Source organism: Acomys minous, assembly GCF_964271855.1.
Source record: "Acomys minous genome assembly, chromosome: 3".
Taxonomy (NCBI): Eukaryota; Metazoa; Chordata; class Mammalia; order Rodentia; family Muridae; genus Acomys; species Acomys minous.
This window is the reverse complement of record NC_140485.1, coordinates 20,152,882-20,178,254: the sequence shown is the minus strand read 5'-3', so window position 1 is coordinate 20,178,254 and position 25,373 is coordinate 20,152,882. Positions and strand designations below refer to the sequence as shown.

The following is a 25,373-nucleotide window of genomic DNA, read 5'->3' as shown; positions in this document are numbered from 1 at the left end:
TTGCTAGCAGCCCAGCTGCAGGTTCAGCGAGAGACTGTCTCAGGGGACTAAGGTGGAGCGTGCTGAGTAAGGACACCTGTGTCCCCTGGTGTATAGGCTTGTGCACCTTCCATGCCACACACAAGTGAGAGTGTCAGAGTAGGACCCCAGCCATCTGAGTTTTCTTTCTTTCTTTTTTTTTTTTTTTTTTTTAATTTTCCCTTCACTTTTCTTTCTGGATAAAGAAAATTCCCATTCTCCAAAGGGTACTTGAAGTGTAGCCAGTGCTTTTGTTTTGGTTTGGTTTGGTTTGATTTGGTTTTGGTTTTGGTTTTGGTTTTGGTTTTGGTTTTGGTTTTTCAAGGCAGAGTCTTTCTGTAGCCGTGGCTGTCCTGGACTCGCTTTGTAGACTGGGCTGGCCTAGAACTCACAGCGATCCACCTGCCTCTGCCTCCCGAGTGCTGGGATTAAAGGCATGTGTCACCACGCCCAGCTTGCTTTTGATTTTTTTTTTTTCCCCTCTTCTTTGAAAAAGAAAAGAAAGGCTCTTTGGCCCTAAAAAGTAAAATGAGTATCACCAAAGTGTGTGGTGTCTGTAGTTTGTGCTGTCATCTTTTCTTCGCCCTGCAAAAGCTTCCTGTGACCAAGGGAGGCACTACCATGGCTTGCACAGTGGGATGTCTGAAGCTGGCAAGGCTGCTGTCACACATTTCAGATGTGAGCCTCGGGCTTGTAGAAGATAGAGTCAAACAGGGCAGAGAAGTGAGGGTCCAGTCTTAGTACTGACACTTTGGAAAGGGAGAGATTTCAAAGGGATAAAAATGCCCATTTGAGCTCAGTCACAAATGACCCCAGCATAGATTATTAACAGACAATAGTGATGCTGCCATCATGAAACCGCTTTGGACTCAACTGGCTATTGAAGCTGAATGATGGATTCATAGAAACTTATTACAGTGTTTTCTGTCTGCTGAGGAATGTTTCTCAAAATAGACGCATGCCTGAGAGTCAGCACAGGCAGCCCATCACCTCTCTGTTCTGGGAAGGATCGCCTACCTAGACAGAACAAAAGTAATATGAAGTGAAGAGCAGCAAACCCCAGACACCCAGGAAGAGATGAAGGGCCATTGCAGCCATTGGGGAATCCAGGTCCTTCATCTCGGGTGCCACCAGAGATTGGCAAAGAAACGCTGGGTCACTGTCAGTATATTTGACGAGTCCTGTAAAGTCCGTGTACTAAATATTTCTCACTTTGCATACCACACGGTCTCTGTTGTAACTACTCAGCTTTGCCATTGTGAGGAGCAGCCACAGACAATAAATAAAGCATGTCTGTGCTGTGATGATAAAGTTGACTTACAGAAATATGCAAGGCTACCCTTGGCCCCTAGGCTGTAGTTTAGCAAGTCCTCTTCCCTGGTAACTACTGTTGACTCCCTACTGCCTTCAGCATTAAGTCTAGATTATTCACCAGCAGAGTCCCCAGAGCCCTGAGTGACCCTGCCTCTGTCCTCTGCTCTTCTCTTGGCATCTGACATTCCCCTCCACTGCATACACGCTGTGCCTCGCCTCTCTTGTGCCTCTCAAGGGCTGCAGCATTCACCCTTTCCTCTTCCACGTATTTCCACTTAGTCTTTAAGTCCTATTGACGTGTCACCTGCTGTGAGTTTTGCAGACCAGTGACGCCCCTCCCCCTGTGTATTGCATTGCTTCCTCCTAGCCCCAGGGTTACTGTGTCCCATGCGGACCCCGTGTCTGCTCACATGGGCTGGCCACAGTTCAAAGTTTGTGCAGATAGGGATCAAGGGGCCTCTTCTACTATCGCAGTCACACAGCAGGAGCAGTGACTACTTTTGTTTCTTTTTGTGGGTTAGGATTTGAACCCCAGGCCTTGCACATTCTAGGGTAGCACTTCACCACTACAAATATACGTTTTAAATGAATAAATGACAAAGCACATGGAAAAAAGAGAACTCCAGAGAGCATGATGGCTTTCAGATACTTGCTGGACATGACAAGGGATGGGCTAGAGGGGAGCCCTGGTAGGTTTCAGGGTGACGTAAGAACACTGCCCTATGGTGAGTCTTCAGGAGGTAGTGTTGCCTTCCACTGAGGCCTGAAATATTACTTGGATTAAATGGCTTGTAAATTACAGTGGCTAATTAGTCTGATGTCAATGTCATTGCACACGGTAATATTTTAGAGTCTTAGAAGGCCTCCAAAAGTACCCATGACCAATTGTTTTTTTTTTTCCTCGCCCCTCAGCCCAAGGCTTACTTATATTTGCGGAGTTGATATCTGCACTAAAGAGGACATTGGCTCGCCTGCTTGTGATCATTGTGAGCTTAGGTTATGGCATCGTGAAGTAAGTATTGTTGCACTGAACAGCTCCTGACTCCGGTCTGGTGCTTAAGCCTGTGCACACCATGGCCTCTATGGAACTGGGGACTTATCAGTGTTGCAACCTAAATCAGTTCCCAAGGAAGAACTCTGCAGGAACATGGATTTTTAAAAAAAAAAAAAACTTGCATGGGACTGGGCGGTGGTGGTGCACACCTTCAATCCCAGCACGTAGGAGACAGAGTCTGGCGGATCTCTGTGAGTTCAAAGCCAGCCTGGTCTGCAGAGTAAGCTCCGTTACAGCCAGGGCACACCAAGAAACCCTATCTTGGGGGAAAAAACAAAAACAAAAAACCAGCAGCAACAAAAAAACCTGCCATTTTATATTATCTCCAAATGAAGACCCTGAAATGAACCCCAAGTAGCCAAGGTGGCCTGAGCCCACCAAGTGCTGGGATTATAGGCGTGTACCACCTTATATCAGTCTGTGTTTTATTATAAAGGTGCAGCAAATCCAAGCCCCAAGTACATAGCCATCATAAATAGGGCCGTCACTTATTTTCTGCTGGACATCCCATCTTCCCTTGCCCTGTAGATCACAAAGCCATGAAGTACTCTGTTCTAACGTTAGAGCCATGAGAGCTCCATAATAGGTCCAGAAACTGCAAGACTGAAGCCAGGAGGCTTGACCCCACCACCCCGAGGCTTCCTCTCTCACGACCTTGGTTACCTGTCTTGACTTTGTTTTAACAAGCTTGCAGAAGAGGCTAGGGCTGATAGAAGAACTGAGTAAGAGGTACCTAGGTTTGCAAGAAACATGAGCTGGGCCCAACTTGCAGCGGTTCCACTAGTCATAGTGGGGGTAGTGAAGGGGCCAGTGCCCATAGCCATCCAGATGTCAACACTGTTACTGTCTATAAAGCAGTCTGGGGGTGGGGGGGTATGTACCCAGAGGTGACTCCGTGCTTGGGAGGGCTGTGACCCACAGGAACACCCTCCCTGCTTTTGTGGTGATATCTGGTAGGAGACTGAAGATTGTCATCATCTGGGTCACTCCCGTCTGCAGGCTTCACTAATGGGCTGTGGTGCCATTGACCTACCCAGGGAGCCAGGAGGGGTCATGCTCGCCCAGAGTAGCGTCCCACCTGAGACTCTAACCCTACCACTGCAGCACAGGCACAGGCAGCCCTGCAGAGGTGAGAGGAAGGTCATTTTGAAGTAGAAATCTTGTAACGTCAGCCATTGTCCTTGCACAGTAGTGTGAACGGCTGGCAGGTAGTTTAAGTGCATGGCTCTTTTCAAGGTAACAGGATCATTGGGGAAGCAACCCTGATGTCAACTACTATAAAAATACTGGGAGAAATGGAGGCGCTCTGAAGTATCCACGGCAAAGGCAGAGATAGAAAAGTGGTACTAAGAGCGTGGCTTCCAGCTGGGCGTGGTGGCACAGCCTTTAATCCCAGCACTCGGGAGGCAGAGGCAGGCGGATTGCTGTGGGTTCAAGGCCAGCTTAATCTATAAAGTGAGTCTAGGACAGCCAAGGCTACACAGGGAAATCTTGTCTCAAAAAAAAAAAAAAAAGGTGTGTCTTCAAGGGTCTGCATTCTTGTGCCGTCTTGCTGATTCCCGTTGTGTTTGGGAGACAGCTAGCGCCAAGGTGTCAGGCTCCTAGGCGTTTCCTGAAGATAGACAGGAGGGAAGCTAAAACAAATGATGGAGTTGGGTTAGCTCTGTGACCAACGCAGAGATGGCATTGCTGTGTCTGGTGGTTTTTTCACAAGGGCAGTGGAGACTCTGTGTAGAAACTGCCATCTCAGTCCAGATGCAAACATGGAAACCCAGCCATGTCCTTGAATTACAGATCTTCCTTCCTAGCTGTCACAATGCTGATCTACCAATCCCTCTGGTGTGAGGATTCTGCCCACCATAAAGACTAAGACTTTCTTTTTTTTTTTTTCATTTAAGCCCCAATTTCTGACATGTTATTGGCTAATTTAACTCATAGCTGTCTTGGAGTTCTGGTCACTTTTGTAAATGTTTTTTATTCAGCTTCGTTTCTAATTGAATGTGTCAGGTATAGACAAACAACACTACAGAGTAGAGATTAGCTAAATTGCTTACCTCTTAATGGTGCTGAGAGCCAGCCTATGTATGATCTTGTTGGCTTTCTAGTCGAGGGTCATCATCCACAATTGGTTCTGCTGAGCTCTTTCCATTCTAAAGGCAGGACACTAAGCAGGAGCTGTGCTTATCTTAAAGGGGCACAGCGAGTATTCATCCCCATGACGCGTGCTTCCTAGAGGGCTCTGTTACATATAGCATTCCCGAGGTAGTGAGGATGCTCTTCTCCCTAAATGTGTTGGGCTATTATAGCTGGTGAAAGTTTTCCCCCTAATTTTTGACAATAATGGTAAAGCTGTCATGACCATTGACAAACAAGCTTTTAGATAGACTTGTTTTGTTTTCCTTGAGTAAGTATCACGGAGTAGAATTGTTAGGCTATAACTAGGTCTCTTGACACCCATAATACCAGCACTCAGAACAGGGAGTCTGAAGGATCACCAGTTCAAGGCCAGCCTGGACCTTGCATTCCAAGCCCATCCTTACCTGTAATCTGACAGGGGCCACCACACTCCAGCTGACACTTAGCTCCTCACCTGAGTTTTTAGCATGATTGCCTTGTACTCATTTTGCAGTGTCAGTCACAAGACCAATGGGCTCCTTCAAGACAGCGCTCTGGGTAGTTTGTAGGTGGCGTTAGTAGACGCTATCATCTTGGTCAGCCCTAGAAGCTGACTTATCCTAGGTTCTCCAGCCTGTTCCTGCAACCTAAGAAATAGTACTTGGTTATGTTCATCCTAGTGCTTGGACTTCAGCTCCCCCGGCACCTTTGTGGCCACACTCAGGTTCTTCGCCGGCACCGGGTGCTCCTGGGCCTCTGATGTGTCCTGTGAAAGAAAACACAGAGTCCCACGCACTGCTCTGTGACTAGATAGTGCCCTCTCTGTATTGACACTGCGAGTTCTGTGTTCACATGCTCTCTACTCACCATGTGCCCCCCCCCCCCCCACCTTCTGCTTACTCCAGGCCTCGGTTGGGAACAGTCATGCACCGGGTGATTGGACTGGGACTGCTTTACTTGGTCTTTGCAGCCATTGAAGGCGTCATGAGAGTCATTGGGGTAAAAGTCACATTAACCCTTCACCCCTTTTTGTTGCTATAGAATGCCATCATACTTTGTCTCTTCGTTTTTCTTTGTTTTTAAGATAAAAATGTATGAACTTTTTTCAGGTGGACTAGTCTGCTCTATTAATACTTGGTGAGGGAAAAGCCCAGCGGAGTGTTTCCTAAAGTGGCAGATGGTGAAAGCACCACTGATATCACCCTTGGAAGTAGCTCTATCCAGAAATGTCTGTGGTCATTATTAGGGACCTCTAACTTTGCCCTTACATACTTTAAACACAGACATATCTTATCCTGGGCTCAGAAACAGGTCCAAAGGGACAAAAGGGAGTTATGCTCTTGACTCTCACTTGGCTCTAACTCTGCTCTGACTGGACTTGCTCTCTGAGGAGTCCGGGCTCATTGTTGGAAGACCCAGGAGGAGCTCAGGCTCAGGGAAGACCCGGTCATGTGGCCAGCAGCACTTTGTCCTCTGAGGAAGTGTTGGAATTTTAATCTGTAAAAAGTCCTAAGGAAAATAAAAGCAAAACAGCCCAGCAACTCAGTGAAAGGAGCAGGGCTTCCTAAGCTGTCGAGACCAAGTGGTTAAGGAGCTTGCTGTAGTTTACTTGATCCAAAAAATCTTGTATTTTACCCAAAACGTATTTGAATTCAATGGGAAGATGATGTCCTTGTGCTCAGAGCAGTTACTCTGTGTGTTTTTGTTTGGCTCTTAGAGGAGGACATTTTCAGCAGTGTTAGAATCTTCATGCCATTGTTGTGATGCGTGTGTGTCTCTGTCAGCAAGCCTTCTCTCTTATTCGTTGAGCATATTTGTTCTTTTGCGTAGTCATGAAGAATCCTTTATATATATTTAAATATATATGTATATGTATAATTCATAGGAGGTTAATCTTTGCTAAAAAGTCTAGGAAAAATAATACCCCATCTATAAACAATATAATACATTTTAAATTTTACATACTGAACAATTAAGGTAGTGGCTGTTTTTAATATGAATTTTGAAGCAAGTGCCTAATTTATTATTTGTTACTCTTTTTCCACCCACTCTCCGCCCTTACTCTGCCTGTTCTGCATGAGTGCGTCTGTCCCTTTACCGGCAGGGGAGGTCAGGGCCAGATTTCTTTGATACTCCCAGCTCTAGGTTTGGAAGGATCTTGAAACGGCAGGTTTGGGTGAGACTGGGGCACGACAAGCATTTTATTTATTTGCCAATCTATTTATTTCTAGCATAAAATAAATTAGTAAGAAAGTACATTCATTGTTTCCAAAACAGATGACTTCTGTGTGCTAAACCCGATTCCATCAGGGTATAAAACCATCCATGGCATTGTAGTTAATGAAAAGCAAAATTGTCTCTCTTCATCAGATGGTACTTGTACACTGCAATGAAAGTCGTGTAAATTTAGGCTTTCCCTACTTTTATCTTTCAGGGCTCTAAGCACTTGTCTGTTGTTTTGAGTGACATTGTTTTAGCAGTTATTGACTCCATTTTTGTGTGGTTCATATCCTTTATCGTGTCCTTCCAAAACAGTTTGCGGCATCATTAAAATCACATTACTGTTAATTCATAATAATGATAGAATGAAATATAATTGTGCTTGATTTTTTTTTCAATATAGAAGTTTAGTTAAAGACAAGAAAGTCGTAACTGTCCAGATAAGAATGTCTTTATTTACCTGTTTGTTCCTAGGCATGTAAGTGCTCAGTGTACACCTCACAGTGAGGTGCAGAGAGAGAGCATTGTCTCTGCACTTACAGAGTTCGCTGAAACAGCAGAGCAGGAGAAGTTGCCATTTTAGAATGTTGGTGTGAGAGTAGAGGCAAGAGGGAGAAGCGTAAAGACTTCACAGAAATGATTGAGTAGCATAAGCAGGAGTTTATGAGGAAGGAAACTGAGAGGAAACACTTGGAGAGGAACTGAGGGGAACACAGAGTTAAAGTGTGAAGTTAAAGGAGACAGTGGCAGAATGTCCCACCTCAGTTTGTGTGTGTGTCAGAGGGGAATCGTGGCAGATGAGGCCACAGGAAGAGTGCACTGCAGTGGCTTCTTAGAGCCGCTTGCCTTCCTGCCAAGAACGGACAGGAAATAGACAACTCTGGGACTGGGAGGATAAGCAACCCCCAACCCCCAGCAGTACATCTCGGTCCTAACGGCTTGTCCTCTGCCATTGTGTATGTAGAAAGGAGCCTGAGCTGCCCTTTGGAAATTGCCTCTTTCCTAAAATAGCTTGTGCTCAGAGCTTTTCACAAGTCAGGAAATATGTCCTTGCATCAAGCAGAGGCCAACTTGAGCTACAAAGAGAGTTCAGAGACAGTCAGGGCTCATAAAGTGACTCTGTCTTAAAACAAACAAAGCTGGACGTGGTGGCTCACGCCTTTAACCCCAGCACTCAGGAAGCAGAGGCAGGTGGATCTCTGTGAGTTCGATGCCAACCTGGTCTACAAAGTGAGTCCAGGACAGCCAAGGCTACACAGAGAAACCCTGTCTTGAAAAAACAAAACAAACAAAATGTATTGTTTTCTTTCGGAAATTTAAAGATATATATATAGTCCAAAGATTTCTTTTTAACCACCCAGAGTGATTTATTGGGAAAACACTCAGGTAGTTTTCCCTATCATGGAAAGTTCTATAGAAAAGCAGCTCTTTATTTTCTGATCCCATCTCTGTAAATGTGGGCAGGGTATCGTCTCCTTTGCACAGCATGGGCTTTGTTTCCTTCCGGTAGGGGCTAGGGAGGTGAGGAGAGCAAGATGAGAGATATAACTTACTCAGTGTCATAAAGAAATGTAGAAATTAAAATTATTCTGGGTGGTATTGATTTACTCTAATACCCTTTTCCTTTGAACCTGAATTCAGAGTTTGCTATCAGCTGCTGTTTGGTCATTTTCAAGCACTATAGAGTGAGAAGTGGGTTTCCTGAGTGGTTACAGATGACAAGCAGGAACTAGCAGGGCTAGATTAAAAAATTGATGGTTTTAGATAATGACCTTGCTTTCTGATTTTGATGAACCTAACACAAAAGCCGTTAATCCCGTCAGAATCTAACTTACAGGTTTGGAGTTGGCAGCCTTTTTTTATGTCTCGCCATACCCCCCTTTCCTGCTTGCTTATTTTTTTTATTTTATTTTTTTATTTTTGCTGTTTTGCTGCAGGCGAATGACTCTGACCTTGTTCTTCTGGCCAGCCTGCCTCTCTCTCTCCTTGACTCGGGCTTGTGCTGGTGGATATCCTTTTCTGCCCCTGCCGCAGCATGCTCGGCTGCCTCTCTCCACCCTGTGGGGCCTGTGCGCTTCCTCACGGCTTTCCCTTCTGCAGGGGGCGGCGGTGGGGGGAGTTACACTTGACCTAAACAGTGTCTTGGTAAGTAAAGCTTTAGGTAGCCTCAAATTTGCTTGTGATATTTTTTAATCCCTTGGCTTCTAAAGAACACTTTTGGATGATTTAATGAGAACAAATTTGCTTGTTTCATTTGATCTGTTTAAAGGGGTACAATGTGTTTGCATTTTTGTAGAATGTCACAGTAGGTCCTAAGTAGTTGGATTGTGTTGCTTTGGGAGCCAGTCGTGCCAGGCCTGGTGATGCACACTTTAATCCCAGCATCCCAGCATCCCAGCATCCCAGCATCCCAGCATCCCAGCACTTGGAGGCAGAAGCAGAAGAATCTATGTAGCCTTGACCAGGGCTACATAGTGACATTCTGATTCAAAGAGCTTTGAAAAAATTAACTAAAACAAGAGAGAGAAAGAGAGAGAGGGAGAGAGGGGGTGCCAGGGGAAGAAAGGAAGGGGAGGGAACATCTTGTAAAATATTAGACGTTTATAAAGATTGAAAAATCAGTTTTTATAAAGTAGGTTTAGTTTGAACAGGATATTTTTAATTTATGAAGTAGTCCTTTACATAACAAGCATGAATCCAAAGACTGCTCTGCATTCTATTATTGTGGTGTCTGGTTCATTAATAAATGCTGCTGCTCTCTTCCCAAAGAGGAACCCACTAAATGAGCAGAGACCTGCAGGCCTCTGCTGGACTGGGGGTCAGCAAGGACGCCTCTTTCCTCATTCTTGGCAGGATTGACCTTTGCTGAGCCTGGTGCTCCTGGAAAGCATCCAGCGCTGAAAGTTCCCCTCCACCATTTTGTATTCTGGGGAAAGTCAGCAGATCCAGGACGCTCCTGCCTTACTTGACTACAGCCCCGTGTCCTCCAGTGCTGTTCTCTGTCTCATGAATGATTAGCTGAGCCTTCTGACCCATTGTCTAGTTTAAAAAAAAAAAAAACAACTAATTTCACCAACGTCAAGCCTTTCATTCCAATGTCCTTGAACCCAGTGCACAACCTCTTTAAAGGCCCCATGTGAACCCAGAGACCTCATGGAAAGACCTGTATGGTGTCACTGTGTCCGGCCAACTCCCCTCGCTTGCTTCCTCCTGTCTCCAGGTCTTCTCCTTGGCCTTTAACTCTTAAAGAGCTTATATTCCTAGTGTGTCCCTATCTCTCCATAAGATACCTATTTAAACTCAGTCTTGTGTCATCTGTTAGTTTTTAATTTATAAAAGGGAATTGATAGATGCCCTAACTACTCACTTACACCTACTGACTGCACAATGCAAGAACTAGCTAGAAAGCCAGGTGGTGGGGGCCCAGCCTTTGATCCCAGCACTTGGGAGGCAGAGGCAGGTGGATCGCTGTGAGTTTGAGGCCAGCCTGGTCTACAAAGTGAGTCCAGGACAGCCAAGGCTACACAGAGAACCCCTGTCTCAAAAAACAAACAAACAAAAAAATTCCCGTGTACTGGCCAGCCACAGCAGTGTTTCTTATGACCAAGTACCCTCCTCAACACCTTCTGTCTTTGGCAGCCACTGGATTAGGATGTACAGGAACGGATATGGAGGCTTCCAAACTGGAACATCGCATGTTCCCCCCCCCCCTCGCTTTCTTTTTTCTCTTTGAGATAGGGGCTCAGGTATTTCAGGCTGGTCTTGAACTGTTCGTAGCTGAGGCTTGCCTAGAATCCCTTGTTCATCAGGGTCCATCTCTCAAATGTTGGGCTTACGATGTCCATCTGTTCCTCAGCAACATCACCTTTCCTACGTTGGTGTCACCTCCATTGAAATGTATAAAAACCTGGTGGGCACCCCCCACCCAAAAAAAAAAAGAACTAGCTAGAAAAAGAAAACAAAAAGCAACTGAAAAGCCTTGCAGCAATTAGTGTCACAGGTAATAGAAGGCATGTCTGAGCTGAGGGCTTCTGCTTTGACTACTCCCTGCACTGTCCTGTGTTACAGGAACACATCACAGGCCTTCTTGCTTTTTTCCCTTGAAGTCTGTTTACTTTTTTTTAAAAATGTAAAATTTTGTATAGCTGGGCATGGTGGTGCAGGCCTTTAATCCTGGCACTCGGAGGCAGAGGCAGTTGGATCTCTGAATTCGAGGCCAGCCTGGTCTATAATGAGAATTCTAGAGCAGCCAGGGCTATTACACAGAGAAACCCTGACTTGGAAAACAGAAAGAAAGAAAGAAAGAAAGAAAGAAAGAAAGAAAGAAAGAAAGAAAGAAACTATCTATAATGAGATCGAATGTTCTGGCATGCAGGCAGAAGACTGTATAAATAAATAATACATAAATAAATCTCTTTTTAGAAAAAAGAAAACTGTAATTAACTAATTTTAGAATGGTCATACTGTATAGATCAAGATACATTTTCTGTGTTTTGACTTCAAATGTTAAGAACTGTATTTAGCACTGATGTATTTGGGAATATAGTACAAGATTCTTACTGTGTTTTCTTTTAACTATACTTTGCCATTTTCCATGTTTTTCCTTAACTAGTTTTTCACATTTTTATAAGTTTGGCACAGACTATGAAGACTCTAAGGCTCAGAAAGAACACGGTGAAATTCTCACTGTATAGGCATTTTACAAATACTCTCATCTTTGCTGTGCTGGGTAAGCCTTCTGTGCCTCTTTCTAAAACAGCCCATGTCAGGATTGTATGTTTTTTCAAAGGTGACTCTGTCTGTCCTTCAGCTTCCATAGTGTTTATGGTGTGGACAACGAAGACCTTCAGGATCGCAAAATGCCAATCAGTAAGTAAAATCTTAAGTATTTCAAGACTTAATTAAATTGATTAGCTAATAAGTGGTTAATTAAATTATTAAAGAATTGTCATTTATTTAATTAATTATTAATTATTGTTTTTAATTATACTGTTTTATTTTGTGGAATTTCAATGAGTTTAGTTTGTAAAATAATTTTATTGAGGATTTTTCTTTCATTTTGACCTATTTTCTGTAGAATCATCAAAACCTCTCTCTCTCTCTCTCTCTCTCTCTCTCTCTCTCTCTCTCTCTCTCTCTCTCTCGGGGGAGGGGGGGCGGGTTTCCGAGAAAGGGTTTCTCTATGTATCCTTGGCTGTCCTTTGTAGACCAGGTTTCCCTTGAACTCACAGTGATCCGCCTGCCTCTGCCTCCCAAGTGCTGGGATAAAAGGCATGCACCACCACTGCCTGGCTTCTTTTTTCCCTTTTAAATAACTCTGAAGCTAAGGGTGGATCTCAGTTGGTAGAATGTTTGCCTCAGATGCACAAGCCCTGGGTTTAACCCCAGTGCCGCATAAACTGGCCATAGTGGTACAAGCCTTTATCTCAGCACTCAGGAGGTGGAGGAGGAGACAGAAGGATCCAAAGTTCAAGGTGAGCCTGGACTACATTTGACCCTATCTCACAACACCAAAAATAAATATCTATCTGAGCAAATTCCTCCAGAATTTTTTTTATCCCTTTTTTGAACTGCTTTTTATATATTTTGAAAAGGAATTTTGTGCTCCTTTCCCCCTTTTCCTTTCTTTTTACTGTTTGTTGCTAGAGTGGTACCCAGGACTCTGCACATGCTCAGCACGTGCTCTGCCTCACTGAGCTACGCCTTCAGCCAGGCTTTGTATCCAAATGGGACTAAACATCTAAGTGTGGTGTTGCATTGGTGTCCCACTCAGCGTTGGCTTTGGGGAGATGCCCCATGCTAACTGGGAAAGCATACAGTTCTCCCTCAGAACCTGGTTCTTGAGATCACGCACACCTACAGTGTGCCCAGAAGCCTCGAGCTGCTGCAGTGTAAGAGAGGACTAAAGGAAAGAAGCTGAACCTTCTGGCTTTTCCCCTCTCCTCTTTGTTATTTTCTGCTTAAAGTTCTAAGTCTGTGTTTTGATTTTAACCCCCTAAATCTTTCTGTTGGTCCTAAAATTTTGTGAAGGTAAATATGTATGCCTTTTCAAAACAATGCTTACAACGTAGGATTCCTTGGAAGAAAATTATTACTTGTTTATTCACAAGGAGGGAGGTCTCGGCACTGCTGCGCACTGTTTGAATGGGACATTTGCACATTTATCGGAAAGTGGATGCTTTATGTTTGGATCGTCCTTGTCCTAGGATTGGATGGAGCTCTGGGTTGATGATGCATTTTGGAGCTTCCTCTTCTCCCTCATCCTCATTGTGATAATGTTCTTGTGGAGGCCATCGGCCAATAACCAGAGGTAATTAAGATGGGGAGACACAGCTTGGAAGCATTTGTTGGCTACCTTCTGTGCTGTTGAAAACTGTAGGAGGCGCATCTCACAGAAAACATTAGAAAATCCAGAATTATTAAACACTAGGCTTTTCTTTCTTGAAGGGAAGAAAATGACTGACACCCCATTCACCCAGAAGGCTGGAGTGAATGTTGTCTGACAACCTGGCAATCTTTTTGCTGTTCTATGGAGCCAGCCTTCACCTGACTCCCCCAAAATCCTGAGCATTGTTTAGGCCCCTATGAAAGAGGTCCCATGTATTTTGACTCCTCCATCAACAGAATCTGCCCTCGATGCCTATTGCCCGGCCACTGTTTGTTGTAAACGTGCAGGTGCTTTGCTGCTTTGCAAGGGAGTTTTTGATGTAGCTTTAGAATTTTTCTAAAGCTTTGTTATGATAACTGTCATATGAAGACAATCCCTTCTCCCGCCCAAAGTTTTACTGTGCTTAAATGTGTAAGAAAAACAAATCTTGAGGTCAGACTCTGGAAGTTTTGACCCAGCGCCTGCTAAAGTGGTGCTGACCCGAGTTTCATTCTCCACCTCACGGATCCCTTCGCTACGGGCTGTGATGCTTGTCGGGACCCTGACACAAAGCACGGACAGAGACTGTTGGGAAGTGCTTTGTTTTTAAGTAATTGTAATAGTCAGGTGGAGAAGACAGGCATAACAAAAAGAAGACAGAGAGAGGGGCATGAAGCCGGCCAGGAGGTAGATGAAGATCTGAATGTACTGTGGTATAGCTTTAAGATAGAGTTAGCATGTGAAAGATTAGGCTAGGGAGGAATGTGTGTCTGAGGAGAACTGAGGAAAAGCCATGTACATAGACGTCATCAAGTGTGCAGTTCAGTTGGTGCAGCAGGTGCAGCATTCTTAGCCCACATCCTTAGAACTGCTTTTGGCTTGGTATGTTTTCTTCAGAGTTTAGAACATTTGCATAGAGTTCGCAGGCTAAGCATCCTAATCTGAAATCCAGAATGCTCAGTGTCAGAAGCTTCTAGAGCACTGACCTGATGCTCCAGCAGGTATAGAGTGTGGGGTTCTGGATTTCAGCCTATTTTACATTTCAGGAAAGAAGGACAGAGAGAGCAGGACCCAGTGGCCCAGGGCTGAATGTCAGTTCAGAAAGCCGCACTGTGGACTGTGATGGTCAGCCCACCTTCCCTTGCACCTCTTCTCCGAGGAGAGAACTACTGAGTTTCTATGTATCCCTCTAGGGAAAACGAAATGGGCATGCCAGGAAGTGTTTCCTTTTCCCTTTAACAAAGGGTCATATTGGGCCAGTGAGGTGGCTCAGCAGGTGAAAGCTCTTGCCCTCAAGACTACAGACACGGATTCATTGTTGGCACCTGTATGTTGGAAGTAGAGAACCAACTCCTGAAAGGTGTCCCTGACCTCCAGTAGTATGGGCACATGCAAGCCCATGTGCACACACAAATAAATAAAAACGTTTAAACCACTGGGCATGTTAGGGCACACCTTTAATCATAGCAGCCAGGAAGCAGAACCAAGTGGATCTGTGTAAGTTCAAGGCCAGCGTGGAATACACAGCAAGATCCTGTCCTTAAAAGAATTTTTTAAAAAACTAAATAATAAAAATAAGAATAGTCATATATACATGTATTGTTCTATACCCTTTTTTAAAATATGCCTCTATATTACCATAGGTAGACGTATCACAGTAACCAAGGGCTGTGCAGTCTTTTGTAATGTGAGTGGATACACACACACACACACATATACATACACACATACATATATATGTGTGTGTATATGTTCCAAAAATATTAGACATTTTGTTATTAGATTTTTTTTGTTATTATCAGCAATGTTTTCTGAATGCTTTTGGAGGTACTTTTCTAGTGCTATGAGACAACAGAGCCTTTACTTTGATAGATATGGCCCAAAAGACCTTAGGAAAGATGGTCTCCTTCAACAGTGCATCATATGTAGTATATTTATTATATGATGTATTTAATAATTAAAATACAAAAATGTCCAGAGTATTCTAAAGTGTAAATGTTGGCTTAAATATAGATTCATTTAGTGAGATGAAAATAGAACATCAGCCTTCTAAACATAATGCTTTTTAGCCAGGCAGTGGTGGTGCACGCCTTTAATCCCAGCACTCAGAAGGCAGAGGCAGGTGGATCTCCGAGAATTCCAGGCCAGCCTGGTCTAAAAAGTGAGTCCGGAATAGCCAGAGCTACACAGAGAAACCCTATATCGAAAAAACAAAAACAAAACAAACTCATAAGGCTTTTTTGTCTATAAACATTTTCTTCTTGAAGGCTAGAGAGATAGCTCAGTGGTTAAGAGTGCTGGCTGCTCTTGCGGATGACCCAGGTTTAATCCTCAGTTCCCACACAGTGGCTCACAGACACCTGTAACTCCAGCTGCAGGGCACCAGATGCCCTTCTCTGCCTTCTGCAGATACCAGGCATGCAATGTTCTGAAATATATGCAGGTGACACACTCATACACATAATCAGTCTTTACATTTCCTCCTTTCTATGCTTGACAATTTGTAGCAATAAATTTTGTCATCAACAGTATTTTTTTTTTTTGAGACAGGGTTTCTCTGTGTGGCCTTGGCTATCCTAAGACCAGGTTGGCCTTGAACTCACAAAGGCCTCTGACCCCCCTCTCCCCCCAGAATGCTGGGATTATAGGCATGCGCTATTGCACCCGGCTCCATCAACAGTAATTTTGAGAAGGTATTTGATCTTATCCCCCTTAATGTCACTAATCTGATTAGCATCCTCTTTTCATTAGGGAAACCGCTAAAATGTGGTAGGTGGGAGGTTAGTTGTCTTAATGCATAAGAAACCTGGGCAGTGCAGTTTTTTATATGTAGTGACTGACAGGTGCAGGTTTAAAGCCTCCTTTGCTTTTGTCTAGGTATGCCTTCATGCCCTTGATAGATGATTCTGATGATGAAGTCGAGGAGTTCATGGTAACATCTGAAAATTTAAGTGCGTGATTTTTTTTCTTTTTATGATTATTGTATATATATGTGACTATTGTATATGTTTTAACATAAAGATTTTTTGAGGGAGGGGCGCTTTGAGACAAGGTCTCTCTGTGTAGACTTGGCTGTCCCAGACTCACTCTGTAGACCAGACTGGCCTCAAACTCATGGTGATCCACCTGCCTCTGGGATTAAAGGCATGTGCCACCACGCTCGGCTCAGAAAGGAATCGTCCCTTGAGATCCAAGGTCACATATATTGCTTAAATTTTTGCCTATGAGGACTGGGGAGATGTCTCAGCCCATAAAATTGTTTGCCTTGCAAGCCTGAGGACATGAATTCAGTTCCCAGAACCAGTGTTAAAAAAAAAAAAAAGCTGGGCATGGTAGCTCACTGGGAAGGCAGGCCACTGGAGCTCACTTACCAGCCAGGCTGGCCTAACTTAGTTGATTGCAAGCTAGTGTAGGTGGATGGCATCCAAGGAATAACACCAGAGGTTGTCCTCCACCACACACATGCATGTGTGCACAGATGTGCATACAGACTGTCAAGGCGGCCCACAAGTGTTTGCTATACACTGTGAGAACTCAAGTTTGGATCCCAGCACCTGCAGGAGTCAGGGGGGGAGGAGAGTGGGAGGGGCAGTACAAACAGGCAGCTCTGTAGGGCTTGCTAGCCAGCCAGTCCTCCTGAAATGGCGAACTCTAGGCTCAGTGAGGGATGCCACCTGAAAGAAAGAAAAGGTAGAAAACGATAAAAGAAGAAATCCATTGAAAGGTTACCCACCTGGTAAACAGTGAACAGAAGACTTGAACAGCGTGCAGATTGAATGTGCTTGGAGTTCTCAGTAACCATGGAGATACAAGACAGCACTGAGCTGCTCCACCCACCTATAGTGGTTACCGTCGGCATGACTGATGGCCAGGTGGAGCGGATGCCTCACACACTGCTTATTACAAGTGATGGACAGTGTAAAATCTCTTTAAGAGGATTTTGACCTTCATGTACATACCCACATAGACACACATGCATAATTTTTTTAAATCTAAAAAAATAAAAAGCTTTCACAAAATATGAAGAAAAATAATTTTTGTATCGTATTGTATACCATAAGGATACCCTGATGCTTATATGTCAAGCAAGTTAAAATTTTCAAGATATCTATGCATATGAGTGTGTGCCTGTGTGTGTGTGTGTGTGTGTGTGTGTGTGTGTGTGTGTGTGTGTGTGTGTGTGTGTGTGTGTGTATGGGGTGCTAGTAATGAAACCTAGGGCTTCACACATTCTGGGCAAATGCTCTACCACTGAGATATATCCCAAGCCCCCAAAGATGTCTTATTTTTTAAATATTGTAAATCTTACACATTTCTAAATCCTTACACATTAAAATAAATTGAATTTTGGGTGTATGTATGCTTGAGCGCCCCAGCTGCACTTCAGGCCAGCAAGTTGAAAACCTGCTTGTTGTGCTCCACAGTTACTAGAGGCTGAGCCTGGAGGACACTCCTCGGTGAGGTTGGCCAGGGCAGGAAGGCAGATCCCGTTTATTACAGACACAGAGCAAGATGGTTGCTCTCAGTGCAGAGAGTCGCAGAGGTTGAGCCTAGGAGAAAAAGCAGGAACAGTAACGGGACAGCAGTTGCTTAAAGGGACAGAATTTGAGTTGGACAAGAGGACAAGTGCTAGAGGGTAGTACAATACAGTGACTATGTTAGGGATTCGGGGTCTGTTCAGACAGCTGACAGGCCTTCATTTCCCGGTGCAAAGAAGTGATCATTTTGAAGTGACATTTGGCTAATTACCTTGATGTGCTCCTGCCCCACTGGGTGTGTTCACCTGTAAATGCCCAGTTGTTGCATATTGATTCAGAAGCCTGTTAGCTTTTCCTGTGCCTCTTTTCTAATTCTGAAATGGCATATTAACACTACTCCCGTGGCCAAAGTGGCCACTCCTAACTCTCTTTTAAAAAATAATCTTTTTTCTTATTGGGGTATTAAATGTGGACTTACAATTTTTATATATCTTGTGATGTTTCTCATTGTAGCTGAAGGAATAAAACTAAGAGCCTCAAAAACGGTCTCAAACGGAACAGCTAAACCTACTTCTGATAATTTTGTGAGTATCTGTATTTAGTGGAGTGACTGTCTAATACTTTAGAGTCTGTATACATGCTAGAGTCATCGATCATCAAAGGAGTTTTTGCTAAAGTTTATTCTTATTAAATTAGCTATTCCCATGCACCAGTGCATGTTCAGGCCCATAACTGCAGCGTCACTGTGTCTGTTGTCATCTGTCAGGTGCTGAGCTTGAGCCAGCAGCCTTTAGGCTTCCCTAGGGCTCTGTGTCTGAATCCATGTCTGGCCAGGGCTCTGCCAGGCTCATCCCAGACTAATGCTTTGTTTTGGTAAAAGTCCGTGGTAGCTTTTCAGCATATCTAAGCAATTTCTTTTGAAGCCATCTTAGGTACAGGTGGTTACCTGTTGGGAAAAGGACTTCATATGTCCCATTCACTTTCCAAAGCAAAAGGCTTTTTAAAACCATGAAGGCATGAATGAAATGTATAAATAAGGCAGGGGTTTATAAATTGTTTCATGTATATGAGTATTTTGTTTGTACGTATGTATGTATACCATGTGTGTGTGTGCCTGGTATCCTCAGGTCAGAGGAGACATCTGGAGCCTCTGGAACTGCATGGTTCCAGATGGTTGTGACTCAGCATTTGAGTGAACCTCACTATGCAGGCCAGGCTGGCTTTGAACTCAGGTCTGCCTACTCTGCCTTCTGAGTGCTGGGATTAAAGGCATGTACTTGCCACATCTGGCTCAAAGATGAGTCTTTTTTTTTTTGTTTTTGTTTTTCGAAACAGGGTTTCTCTGTGTAGCCTTGGCTGTCCTGAACTCGCTTTGTAGACCAGGCTAGCCTTGAACTCACAGCGATCTACTTGCCTCTGCCTCCCGAGTGCTGGAATTAAAGGCGTGTGCCACCACCAACCAGCTAGAAAATGAGTCTTAAAACACCTTATAGTAAAAAAAAAAAAAAACACCTTATAGTGGTGGCGTGCATAAAAGTGATGGTGGTGCTGGTTGAGCAGAATGAAGCCTTGCACTCTTTTGCACTCTGCTGCCTTGCAGTGATACTATATAAAGACTGCATATGTGTGGGAGCTCCACAGGGCAGGTGCTGTATGTTCCATGTGTGCTGTTCACTGTTGGACTTGACGAATTCTTTCTTTCTTTCTTTCTTTCTTTCTTTCTTTTTTTTTTTTTTTTGGTTTTAATTTTGGTTTTTTAAGACAGGGTTTCTCTGTGTAGCCTTGGCTGTTCTGGATTCACTCTTTAGACCACTCTGGCCTCAAACTCACAGAGATCCACCTGCCTCTGCCTCTGGAGTGCTGGGATTAAAAGTGTGCACTGCCACCACCTGGCATTTATGAAACACTGGCACATAGTGTGTGACACCTAACATCTGGTTTAAGTATGTACATTTACAAACATGCTACCAAAATTATGTTTTCAGGTGATGGTTAATATAAATATTTATTTCTACAGGATGAAGATTTGAAGTGGGTGGAAGAAAATATTCCTTCTTCGTTCACAGACGTGTAAATATCCTCTGTTCACGTCTGAACCTGAGGCTGTAGTTTGAAAGGATTCCATTCTCTGTTTCTCAAACCTGTGTGTGTGCGCGCGTGTATGCATCTGTGAGTGAGTGGGGGGGGGGGAGACAGTGTGTGTGTGTGTCTGTGTGTCTGTGTGTGTCTGTGCAGGACCCCATCACTACTTCTCACACAGCTGAACACAGCTCCCACCTTCTCCCTGTCCTTCCACTGTGCACCCATTTTATACTAGTGGCCTGCAACTAACTGGCTCTTCCTGGTTTCAGTTTTCAGAATCATTTTATTTTGTTTTTAAAGAAAAGTGCAGACATAGGTAAACCACTTACTCCATCCATTTGTGTATGTGTGCACACATGGTCACAGAGGTCAGAGAACAACTTACAGCGATGGTTCCCCCCTTCCACATGGGGCGCAGGGATCTGACTCAAGTCATCAGTTGGTTGCATACTTACCCACTGAGCTATCCCACCAGCCCGATGTCTGCTTTTAGTTAATTAATTAATTGTTTGTTTTTCGAGACAAGGTTTCTCTCTGTAGCCTTGACTGTTCTGGAACTCACTTTGTAGACCAGGCTGACCTCAGAACTCAAAGAGATCCGCCTGCCTCTGCCTCCCAAGTGCTGGCATTAAAGGCGTGCACCACCTTGCCTGGCCAGCCAAGTGTCAAAAATAAAAAAATAGCAAAGCATTGAGAATAGGGAGTGGAGTGTGGCTTTTGTTTAGAATACTCATGTGCATTTTCAACCAACTGCCCCATGTGCAGAACTGCTTGTACTAGATTGTTTCTATTTAAATTCAGAGTTTTAAAATATTTCTGTTAACTTTAGACTCAACATTTTTAAAGGAATACACGTTCTGGAAAACACACATCCTAGGTAGATGTCAATGCAGTTTTTAAATAAGTCCCTTTCTGTATCAGATGGTAGAACACAGCCAGCACCCTAAGCCCTGGTCCTGCCCAGAAGCCCTGCCGCCCCCACATCTCTGGTTGTAGAGTGGCTCATTTGAGGCTTCCAGAGACTTCACATTAGTGAGCCTGAGTGCTCCCTTCTTGCCCATTGTCCCAGTCGGGTTTCCATGACTCATGAGCGTTGCTTGAGTGACACTGTCTTTGTTGTTTCTTTTGTTTCAGAGCTCTCCCAGTGTTAGTGGACTCAGATGAGGTAAACATATTCTTGCTTACTTCCCTAGAGCTGTTTTCATTTTCACGATGTATTTCACAAAAAGTTAATTCTGCAAGTTACTTTTTGAAGCCATTTCCAGCCGAGCAGTGGAAGGATGCGGTGTGAGGCCTTGCAGTGTGCAGGACATGGGCTAAGTCCCTCTGCAGGCCAAGAAGCAGGTTAAAGCTGCTTGGTGCAAATGAAGGGAAGAGACAGTTCAGGAGATTTGAGTTTGGAAGTGTGATTTCAAAGGCATTATGAGCCTGTTGTTTAGCATCTGGCAGTATGTAGATTAATTTGTGGGGATAGTTTCTTTCCAGCTTTACTTACTAAGCATGAAATTTAAATGAAGTTTTTGGGTGGGGAAGTAAATTATGGGTCAAGTAGACATTGCAGGGTAGCCCAAGGCAGGCCACATGTGCAGTATGTGGATTAAAGGAGAAATGACAAAGTGTTGGCTCACACAGGGCGGTGGTGCACACTGTTGGCTGTAGGGCTTGAGAGCAGCTGGAAGGGGGATGGCTCTGAAGTCACCTTGTGTTCCTTTGTAGCAGGGTCACAGGGTGGAGGGTCTGCAGACCTCAGGAAAGTGCACTTTAATCCACTTGGTATGACAAATAACTCTGGATTCAGTAATAGGAAACAAGCTTCTCACTTGAGGTCCTGTTAGCTACAGTCCCGCCCCTCACAGGCGGAAGGAAGCTGACCTTTTCCCATCTCTGCTGATAATTGTTCTGCTGTGTCAGAGCATGGGGGGGAGGGGGAATCTTATCTGATACATCCCCAAATTTAGGTCTATTATAAGATTAAATAGTGACTTGTAAGAGTGGATCTAGCACCAGAGCTTGACACCCATCTTTTTCCCCCTCCAGGAAATTATGACCAGATCTGAAATAGCTGAAAAAATGTTCTCTTCAGAAAAGATCATGTGATCGGGACCGCAGTGGGTCCAGTGTGAGTGGGAAGTGCGGTTGACAGCTTCGCCCGCCCGTGATACAAGTTTTACTGTGTTGTTCTCTTGGAGATCTGTGTACGCAAATGAAGAATTCAGGTGTGGGAAGTCTGCCGCCTTCATAAAGCCATCTTTAAAACTGACTCATAAAGCAGCTTCATTGCTGTTAAGCTGCCTGAATTTGGAAATAAGTTAACATGTCTTGGTGGTATGTACTCAGATGCCTGCTGGGTGGCAGCCACGAGCATACAGATTTGTGATCTCTCAGTTTTCCCCAAGGAAAGCAGACTCTGTAGCTGGGCATGATGGCACATTCTAGTGTCAGGTCAAGGCCAGCCTGGTCTACAGTTCCAGGACAACCAGAGAGAGCTACGTACTGAGACCCTGTCTCAAGCAACAAACAAAAAACCAAAAAAAAAAAAAAGAGAGAGAGAGAGAAAAGACAAAGAATCTCTGTCAACACTCTCCCACTCACATGATCTCCGGAATGCCAGTGCCAGAGTGTTCGTCTTTTGTAGTGATAATTTTATTCGATTTTTTTATACTGAGGTGACAATATTGGAACATGAGCATGTTCATACATTTAGCCTTGCCATTTTGCTGGTGTGCACAAAGCTCTTGTTTGTAAACACCACCATGCTCTGCATGGTCATGGAGTCTAAGCTCGGGAACGTGTACACAAAGAGAGACAGGTATGTCCAAAGACTCGCAGGCCACAGGTACACATGCTGCTGCTAATTCTGCTGTGTGTGACCCCCGGCCACGTGTGACTCCCGTATAGCACTTTATCCCAGCCCCTGGGTGCACCGTTTCTTGTGAGCCTCATGTGCACTTACGCAGAACCGGTTGGTTACACCAACATCTAACTATACCATGCATCAACATGTAGTTAACCTGCCCTCAACTGTATTTCACACCTTGTCTTGTTAAATTATGCTTATAATGTATGATTGAAAGTTTCTGTTCTAATATTTTTTAAAATACAGAATGTTCTAGACTTGAAAGGCACTTGAATGTAGTGTGATGAAAATGTGAATGCTTTGCTACTTTCATGACCAAAGATACAAAGCTGGTGGACATTTATTGTGGTAATGAATGGGAGGGTCTCACATGGCTTCTCGCTGGAGGACTTCTGGCCTTATAAATTAGAAGAACTTGGAGTAATTGGAAAAACATGAAAATATGACGAGGAAGAGCATTCACCTATGACCTGAGATAATTTTCACTGTGACACCACAAAACAAACCTTTTTCTTTCAACTACCTACTTCTGAATTTATTTCCTGCGTGCTCGTTTGAAGGGGTTATACACATATGTTTCTATAGATATTTCTCTTGAAAATGTGGTCTCCATAGTGAACATTGCCAAAGTGCTCGGTGTTGGCAGACCCGGTAGAGAAAGGCTGGCCTACTGCTCCCTGGCGCTTGCCAGGGGGAGAGTGGCCTGTTCAAGCATGTTGGTGTCTGTTCCTTTTTTTCAGTTTCAGCCTGTGATGGTCTCCCATGCACTGTGCTTCCTGGTATGTTGTCTGTTTTAGCTTTGCCATAGTCCACCTTTTAACCCAGTTCTTCTAACCCTCCTTCTTAACCAGGAGGTGTACTTGCTGGTGGGGGTGAGGGTGCGGCCGGGTGTCACTGTGTGGCCCAGGTTGAAGTTGGACTTGCCAACCTCTTGTTAAGATTGCAGACATGCACTACCGTGGCCCACTTCTCGTTTGTATTTAATGCCTGGCCTTCAACCCACATGCCTGCAGGTGACTGTTTCTGCCTACAGCCAGCAGGAGCTACACGTTGAGGAGGGTGTGAGTGGGGAGTTGACAGCCGGGGAAATGTGTTTCTGATGCCACATCAGTCATGTTTCTGAAAACATGTTTCTGAAAACAGGAAAGACAAATGATGCTTCCTGTGCCACAGCTCCAGGCTGAAATGAACGTTTTCTTTCTTTCCATCCAGAGAAAGTGGAGTTTCATCCTAATCTCCTTAGAAGTGTTTCTGCAAGCATTTGTGTAGTGTCTGTTGCATTTAATGATAACTGTGCTGATGTTCGGGGCCCTGTAGTTTGAGTATTTCTTGGGGGCCATCTTAGCCCCAGCATGTGTCCCCGCGCTGTCACTGTGGATCACAAGGACTGAGAGGGCCACCCAGGTCTACCATGCAGCTCCATAACACCCTTCCCCACCTGCCTCAAGCTCCAGACAACTTGGGACTTCCCAGGTGCTCCACTCAGTTTCTGTTCAGGATGCGTTTGGACGGGCCGACCTTTTACTTGAGAAGTCTGAGGAGAAGTCTCCAGCTTTGTGTTCAAGACTTCCTGCTATACACTTCATGTTAGATTCTGATGGTTAGATTATGAGGTTTGCTTGAGACATTTTTCATGATTTGAATCAGGTTAACGTTTAGACACCTGCCTTTGGGGGTAGTTATTATATTTTGGAAAGAAACAGGAGGTGGAAATTTTAAGATTGGATTTTTTGTTTGTTTGTTTCAGGGGTTTAGTTGTTTTTCTGTCCTGTGGAGAGTGCCACCTGCTTTCTGGTGCATCATGTTTGGACTACTGTACTGTCAAGATTAAGCTTGAGTGTACATACATACAGAGCTGATTTTCACACCCTCGTTCTGAAGGTTTGGGGCTCTTGCCCTGGCTGTATATGACTAAAGCTGAGAGAGATCATCATGCTGGTTTTGTCTCTCGTTCTGATACGTGTGTCTTCATATGATCGACAGCATGCAGTAAGCAATACAAAACACCAAGCCTTACGTCTGCGAGAAAGAAGTTTAATACATAAAGTTCTGAACCTACAAACGTGTGTAGGTGACAAAACTAGATTTTTAAGGAAGTGTACGTTATAGGACAGGAACTCAGTACTGTATTAAGAAGCTTCTTTAGATCTAGGAAAACACTCATTTCTTTGGGGAGAAAATTTAGAGGTTAAAAATATATTCTCTATTTAAAAAGGTTAAATTATAGTTTGGAATAAATTTCTTTGAATATTGAACACAGAAATTTAAAGGACTTTCATTTGAAAATTGTATTTTTGTGCCTTATAATATTTGATTTGTTTTTTTTTTTAAATAAATTGCTTTCTGACATTTGGAGATTGTTTTCTGGGATGTCTGTTAGTGCTGCCTCATGAAAATCTGTAGGAAATGTGAATTCAGGAGATGGCAGGACACAACTAAAAGTCAGAAAATGTCCAGCCTCAGTTGTGGTAAACCAGGTAAAAATGGGAAGGTACTTAAACCAGGTTAGCCTAAATTTGTGTACCTGTGTGTGTTTATATGTACTCATGCGCATATGTATGTGTGTATATGTACTTGTCATGTGTGTGAGACCTGTCAGCTCTCAGTGATAAAACGAGAGTTCTCTTGATGTGTTCAGAAATCTCTCAAGTATACAGAACAAGGTTTCTGCACACACAGTAAAACTAGACATAGGCTAATTAATCTCAGCACCAGACAAGAGCAGTGAGTGAATTGTGCCTCGTCCGCCTCCTATGGAAGGGTTGCAGCTTTTGAGTTAAAGTGAAGAGTTTGTGATAAAAAGGAAGTACATGTATGAAGCATGAACAAGGGCACATGTGCAGACCTCTGCCTGTGGGAAGCAAAGCA

At 44.0% G+C, this 25,373-nt stretch overlaps 1 protein-coding gene across 3 annotated transcripts in view; it reads left to right on the top strand.

The window, feature by feature from the left end:
• Window positions 1-24,860, top strand: part of TMEM87B (transmembrane protein 87B) — a 37,790-nt gene extending 12,930 nt beyond the window's left edge. The window contains exons 9-20 of one of the 3 annotated variants that reach the window (XR_014778063.1): window positions 2,245-2,344; window positions 5,407-5,500; window positions 6,936-7,009; window positions 11,344-11,450; window positions 11,532-11,590; window positions 12,928-13,031; window positions 15,966-16,039; window positions 18,080-18,150; window positions 19,584-19,636; window positions 20,783-20,813; window positions 21,686-21,864; window positions 24,253-24,860. Coding sequence is in view for 2 of the 3 variants with exons in the window: in XM_084775908.1 (XP_084632034.1) it covers window positions 2,245-2,344; window positions 5,407-5,500; window positions 8,659-8,732; window positions 11,344-11,450; window positions 11,532-11,590; window positions 12,928-13,031; window positions 15,966-16,039; window positions 18,080-18,150; window positions 19,584-19,636; window positions 20,783-20,813; window positions 21,686-21,745 (827 nt within the window). In the remaining variant the exon portion in view is untranslated. Of the gene's footprint in view, window positions 1-2,244; window positions 2,345-5,406; window positions 5,501-6,935; window positions 7,010-8,658; window positions 8,733-11,343; window positions 11,451-11,531; window positions 11,591-12,927; window positions 13,032-15,965; window positions 16,040-18,079; window positions 18,151-19,583; window positions 19,637-20,782; window positions 20,814-21,685 lie in introns of all 3 variants that reach the window. The other 2 variants (XM_084775908.1, XM_084775907.1) reach the window with 2 other exon arrangements.
• The last annotated feature ends 513 nt before the right edge of the window (window positions 24,861-25,373 follow it).